Genomic DNA, 6,809 nt, shown 5'->3' with positions numbered 1-6,809 from the left:
GACAGTGTGTTGCAAATGGAAGAAACATATGGTGAAAAGATCAGACTGGGTTTTATAGAGAAACGTTTAGTTAAGTTGGATAAGTGGTTGAAATTGTTAGTAGGGATGATCTTTGTCATATTTGTTTTGAATGTAATTGTATTAGCAATGTTGGTCAAAGTTGGTTGATGTTGTGTCATCTGTGATCAGACTTGAAACTTGGCTTATATGTAATGTGTGTTTTATTAATGAAGGTGAGTTATTACAGTGATAATGTGTGTCATTTAATTTCATTTAATTATATTGTTACTTTAAGTGGAATAATCATAAAGCAAAATCATGACTGTAAATGAGAAACATCATAAAGCAATGACCAATAAAGTTGATGAGTGATAACGAAATTGGGCAATAATCACTTTTTGATAACATTGTCTTACATCATAACAGAAGCTGTTCAAAATGATAACAACATTGTCTTACATATCCAAAATACATTATAACAATACATCATAACAGACTTTGTTCAAATTGATAGAGCAAATAAGTTCAGTGCAGACTGTGTTCAAAATACATCATAACAATACATCATATAAATAAGTTCAGTACATTAGATCATTGGTGAGTAATAGGAACATCTGTTGCTGGAGGTTGGGTGACTTGTACAGATTGGGCAGTAGGAACCTCTACTGTTGGAGGTCTTTGTGGACAACCTTTTCTGTTGTGTCCAAGTTCTTTGCAGATGGCACATCTTTTCCTATGCCCACCCTTTCTTAATTCACTGTTATTCTTCTTCAACTCCCAATCCTCTAGTCTTCGTTTCTTCTTGGGTCTTCCTGGCATTGTCCTCTTCTTTGGTGGTAATATATCTGAATAGGGTGTAACATCCCACACATGTTGTCCATTGATAGGGTTAATTATTGTGTTGTAAGTCTCTTCATAAGTAGACTTCCTAAACCAATGCCCAATGTATTCTTCTGCATTTATATTCAAAAATTTCATTGTAGTGATGGCATGAGTACACGGGATGCCAGTAATTGCCCATTTTCTACATGTGCAGTCCATGTTATCAACATTCACAACAAATTGCTCACCAAATTCTGAAAGATGTTTCACTTCAAATAATTTTTCTCTTAACCACCTGTATGTAATACACAATTCAAAACACAATTAGATGGATCACTATAAATGGAAACAAAGTTAACATGAATGGAAAGACACATCATAAAAGTTACCTTGGTAACCAATATCTAGTTAACCAGGACTCCTTCTGAAATCTGTTAAAAACCTTGGGACAGATTGAACCTTGATATGATGTGATCTTTGTCCTGTTGGCAGCCCATCTCTTCATTATGTAAACCCTTATGTCTTCTAACATGCTAATAATAGGCTTAGACCTACTATCAACTAGCACACTATTAAAGCCCTCACACATGTTGTTCACAAGAGTGTCACATTGTGATCTAGAAGTGAATCTAGATCTTGACCAAAACCTTGGATAAGTGAATATAACTAGTCAAGTATGTGTCATGGCAAGCCAATATGTAAATAATTATAAGACTTAATACACTGGAAGACGTAATACATACCTAGGTGGGATGGCAAGCAGATATTTAAATGCGTCTAAATTGATGTCTTTAATATTCCTCATTTCAACCTCCCATTGTTGTGGGTGTGTGGCTGTTGCTGCCCGCCACATGAGACGTTTAAGGTTTTTTCCAGGAAATTTTTTTCTGAAGTTTGAATATAAATGCCTAACACAAAATCTTTGTTCTACACCAGGTAGAAGATCTTTGCTAGCTGGCAAAAGACCCTGACATATTCAAGATATTTTAATTAACATTTGTTTAATAAAAATATTCAGTTATATGTACAAGATATTGAAAATTGACTCACCTTTTGTTGGTCTGAAATAAATGTGCATCCTGCACATACAGGTGCCCCACCAAGGTCCTCAATAAGGTGCTCCAAGAACCAAGTCCAGGAGTCTTTATTTTCTACCTCAACAATAGCATATGCTATGGGCAACATTTGGTCGTTTCCATCTCTTCCCACTGCTGTTAGTAACTCCCCTCCATACTTGCTTTTGAGAAAGCATCCATCCAAGCCAATAATAGGTCTACAACAAATGAAGCTATCCTTGCATGCCTTCAAGCATGCATAAAATCTTTGGAATATGACCTCACCATTACTGTTATCAACTTTAATTTGTACTGTTGTACCTGGATTTGTTTTCAGCAGCTCATGACCATAATCGTGAAGTCTTTTGTATTGATCTTTGAATGATCCTTCAACCTTATGTTTTGCCATTGCTCTTGCCCTAAAAGCCATATTTCTTGAAATTCCTACATTCCATTTCCTAGTAACTTTGTCCCTAATGTCCATGACCTTCATTGTAGGATTTTCTCTCACAGTTTTCTCCATCCTTTGACTCAACCACTTTGAAGTCATCAACTTTACATTGAAATCTCTACTACAGTTGTGAACATCAAACACTTTTCTCAGTTGTCATGCACTGACATCAGTCTTAAAGGAACAATACGCATACCATTTACAATTTCCTCTTCCACCCAAGCACTTGACAGAAATCCTTTTCTTGTCATACTTAATAAATTTTAAACTTCTCCCATTACTTAGTGCATAAGTCCTTATGGCATCTGAGAATTCATTTTTCTCAGCAAAATAGGTTCCTACTTCCCATTTATAACCCACCAATGTGTTAGAATCGCTGCAGCGGAATTATTAGCGTGGTAACAAACCAAGAGGGGGGGTGAATTGGTTATATACTTTTATTTTGCCTTTTTAATATTTTTCTCTTAATTCTTTCTTACTAAGCAGATAATTGAATGTAAATAACAGAGTAAGGGAAAGAGAAAAATTTCACAGGTGATTTTATCCTGGTTCAGATCACTAGGATCCTACGTCCAGTCGCTTATCTCAAACAAGATAAACCTTTTTCACTATCACAAAACAGTTACAAATATTAGTCACACAGAAAAACAATTTGTAATAGTTTAGAAATTACCACCTCTCTTGAAACCACAAGAGATGAACTTACACCTCCTTTGAATCTTCACAAAGGATGACCACCTCCTTCGAATGCTTCACGAAGGATGAATCTCTTCCAGACACTTCCTCAGACACACCAAGGATGAACAAGCTATTCCTCTGTCACCACAGTACCACTTCAGGACTTTGCAGACAAGAGTTTCCTTAGCTTCAGCAAATTCACAAAGTTCTCAAAGAATTCAGAGATCTTTAGCACAAGGGAAGAGTTGTTTATGAGAGAAAAAGTGAGCCAATTTATAGACTCAGCCTAATACCCTTCCATTCTTCGAAAACGGGCCATCTAACGCATTTAATCGATTAACATAAGTATTAATCGATTAAAATGAATACAACGGCTAGTTTTTCAAATCTGAAATCCCCAACGGTCAGTGTTAATCGATTATTCTCAAGATTAATCGATTAGCTAATCGATTATTATACACTTTAATCGATTATTCCAGTGGCACTTGGGTTTTCAGGGCCAGCCTCGGTTTTAATCGATTAAAACTAGGTTTAATCGATTAAAACAGAATGAGGACGAAACTCAACAGCATTTAAATGTAAATTACAATAATCAGTCCTAATACATTTGTGAGTACTACTTCATCAACTTTGATTATTACAAAAGCTTTATAAAAATACATAAATCTTCAATTTGTCTTGACTTGTGCAACTCTGTTCATCATCAAAACTTCATAGTTGATTTTTGCCAACATTCTCCCCCTTTTTGATGATGATCAAAAATTCCTCTGAGTTTAAAGCTTTTTAATAATCTGAAACAGTCACAACTCATAAAAAGAGAGATTAATAGAAAATAATAATTTTAAACTTTCTTCTCCCCCTTTTTTTGATTAGAAGAAAAAAAAATGCGTGCTCCCCCTAAATAAAAAGAGATAAGGCATATTGAAAGATGAAATAAACAACACTTTTTATTAAGGAGGCACATAATCATAAAACCAAACAAACAAGACAAGCAAATAAGCCCTAGAATTCATCACTTTCATCATTAAGAAGATGTTGCTCTAAACCAGAAACCCTAGTGTCTAAATTTCGGAGATGAGTACAAATTTCTTCATGGCGAATGTTTTGGATGTTCATCATCTCAGTTTGAAGGCGAGTCATCTCAGTCATTTGTCTAGAGAGACTTTCTAGACTATATTCCTCATGGACTTGAGATGGGCCAGCAACATTTGTGGGATCAGGCATTGGAATATCTTCAGCTTCATCTTCATTGCCCTCAATAGCATCCTCTGGATGTATGTAAGATTGTCCCTGTTTGATAAAACCCATTTGTCTTAGGGAATTATCTCCAACCTTATGACCAGGGAGGACAGTCTCATGGTTTTCATTGGTGATATCCACTCCTTTGACCACACAGATTTGGGAAACTAGGAGAGGATATGGAAGAGGGGCTACATCTAACCTTTTGGCCTTGTACATAATTGTCTTAATCAGATGAGGCCAATTGAGAGGAATGCTCTGAAGAATACCGTACATGATGATGAGATCAGTCTCAGAGCATTGGGCATGATTGGATCCTCTAGGGCACAAAATCCAGACAATGAGGTAGTGCAGGAGACGTTCTTCCATCTTGAGTCCACTTGCAAGGAAAAGACGCGCATTGTGCTGACGAGGATTGCGGAGAAAGGACTGGTAGACCGCTATCTTGTTGAATTGTGCAAAGTCATCTGGGATAGTTTGAGAATGCTCTAAGACAGGGACTTTTGCAACATTAGTCCAAATGTCATTGTCCAAGACAATGTCTACACCTTTTACTCTTGTTTGAAACACCCCATCCCGGATCTTTAAATTGTAATAGAAAGTGCGAACGAGATCCGGATAATACCTTCCACGGAGTTCCATAAGGTGTTGAACTCCTTGTTCAATGATGAGATTTGGGAAGGAAAAGTTGTAAGATATATACCAGGATAGATCAATGAATTTTTGCTTGATCAGCTTCCTTTCCTTCCAGAATCGTGAGAAAGATAGTTGATCTGCTTCATCGGAGAGCCACCCTTCTACGGTAGCATCTCTTGTTGGAACAGGATTCTCCGAAACAGCACTGGTTCTTCTTCTCCTCCTTCTTGAAGATTCAGCCATTGAAATAAAGGAAAGGCAAGGGTTTGGGTGAAAGAAGAGAGAAAGTAGAAGAAATAGGCTTAAAGTTTGTTCAAGTAATGAAAATGGGGACCAAAGGGTGTATATATAAGCTTAAAAAACGTGTCCCAACGGTTAGATTTGGAGAATATGGCCGTTGGCAACGGCTAGATTTCGAAAATTTTTTTTTTTTTTTTTTTTTTAAAAAAAATTGTCTGGAGCGTATTTAATCGATTAAAGGAAGTTTTAATCGATTATGTAATCGATTAATACTTGGATTAATCGATTAATCCAGTCGCAAATCTATAGGTAGCGTTTTTAATCGATTTGCAAGCAGATTAAATGCGTTAACCAGCGAAAAATGCAAGATTAATTCCAAATATGCCTATTTTACTATTTCTAATATTCCAAGATCTCTCCTAAGCTCAAAAAATCTATCCTTGGGCAAAGCTTTGGTGAAAATGTCCGCTAATTGATGCTTAGAATCTATAAACTCCATTTCACAATCACCTTTTTGGACATGGTCTCTAATAAAATGATGCCTAATTTCTATATGCTTGGTTCTAGAATGCATGATGGGATTTTTGGTGAGTTTTATGGAACTGGTGTTATCACACTTAAGCGGAATATGATCCAAATGAATACCGTAGTCTTCTAATTGTTGTTTCATCCATAAGATTTGTGCACAACAACTACCCGCAGCAATATATTCAGCTTCAGTGGTTGACAAGGCTACACAGGCTTGTTTCTTAGAGTGCCAAGAGACTAAGGAGCTACCGAAAAAGTGACAGGTTCCACTGGTGCTTTTCTTATCTATTTTACAGCCTCCATAATCAGCATCAGAAAATCCTACAAGACTAGGTGCAGCGCCTGAAGGATACCATAACCCAAAGGATGTTGTCCCCTTAAGATATTTAAAGATACGTTTTACAGCAGTGAGATGAGACTCCCTAGGGCTTGACTGAAACCTAGCACACACACATACACTTTGCATGATGTCAGGTCTACTAGTAGTGAGATATAATAAAGAGCCAATCATACCTCTGTATTTGGTCTGGATTACCTCTTTACCTGTCTCATCTTTGTCTAAGTAGCAGGATGTCCCCATGGGGGTTGATTCTTCTTTGGCATTGTCCATCGCAAACTTTTTAAGAATTTCCCTACAATACTTGGTTTGAGATATAAAGGTTCCTTCCTCCATTTGTTTGATTTGAAGTCCGAGGAAGAAAGTAAGTTCTCCCATCATTGACATCTCAAATTCTCCCTGCATGGACTTAGCAAAATTCTCGCAGAGAGTTGCGTTAGATGAACCAAAAATAATGTCATCTACGTATACTTGAACAAGTAGAAAATGTTTTCCATTCTTTTTAATGAATAAGGTTGAATCAATTTTTCCTCTGTTGAAATCATTTTCTACCAGAAAATTGCTCAGACGTTCATACCAAGATCTAGGTGCCTGTTTTAAGCCATATAATGCTTTCTTTAATTTGTAGATGTGATTTGGGTTTTTAAAATCTTCAAAACCAGGTGCTTGTTCAACAAATACATCTTCTTTGATATAACCGTTTAGAAAAGCACTTTTAACATCCATTTGAAATAATTTAAATTTCATCATAGATGCATAAGCAAGAAGTAGGCGTATTGCCTCTAACCTGGCAACTGGAGCGTATGTCTCATCATAATCTATA

General features: G+C 36.5%; 1 protein-coding gene across 1 annotated transcript; it reads right to left on the bottom strand.

Moving 5' to 3' along the window:
- Positions 1-707: 707 nt before the first annotated feature.
- On the bottom strand, positions 708-1,665 carry LOC128196353 (uncharacterized). The gene is made up of 3 exons (XM_052876983.1): positions 1,566-1,665; positions 1,212-1,469; positions 708-845 (listed from the first exon to the last, which is right to left on the bottom strand). The coding sequence occupies exons 1-3, from the start codon at positions 1,625-1,627 to the stop codon at positions 761-763; spliced, it is 405 nt and encodes a 134-aa protein (XP_052732943.1). The 5' UTR covers positions 1,628-1,665; the 3' UTR covers positions 708-760.
- Between the last annotated feature and the right edge of the window lie 5,144 nt (positions 1,666-6,809).

This window comes from Vigna angularis, chromosome 4 (genome assembly GCF_016808095.1).
Source record: "Vigna angularis cultivar LongXiaoDou No.4 chromosome 4, ASM1680809v1, whole genome shotgun sequence".
NCBI classification, from domain to species: domain Eukaryota; kingdom Viridiplantae; phylum Streptophyta; class Magnoliopsida; order Fabales; family Fabaceae; genus Vigna; species Vigna angularis.
This window is presented reverse-complemented; position numbering and strand designations above follow the sequence as displayed.

Bases quoted from the DNA above. Each gene is read 5' to 3' on its own strand.
- LOC128196353 (XM_052876983.1), bottom strand. From the start codon at position 1,627: ATGAGGAATATTAAAGACATCAATTTAGACGCATTTAAATATCTGCTT. The intron at 1,470-1,565 runs GTATGTATTACG...CACTTATCCAAG, and splicing joins CTGCTTGCCATCCCACCTAG to GTTTTGGTCAAGATCTAGAT. The intron at 846-1,211 runs GTAACTTTTATG...CACCCTATTCAG, and splicing joins ACTAGATATTGGTTACCAAG to ATATATTACCACCAAAGAAG.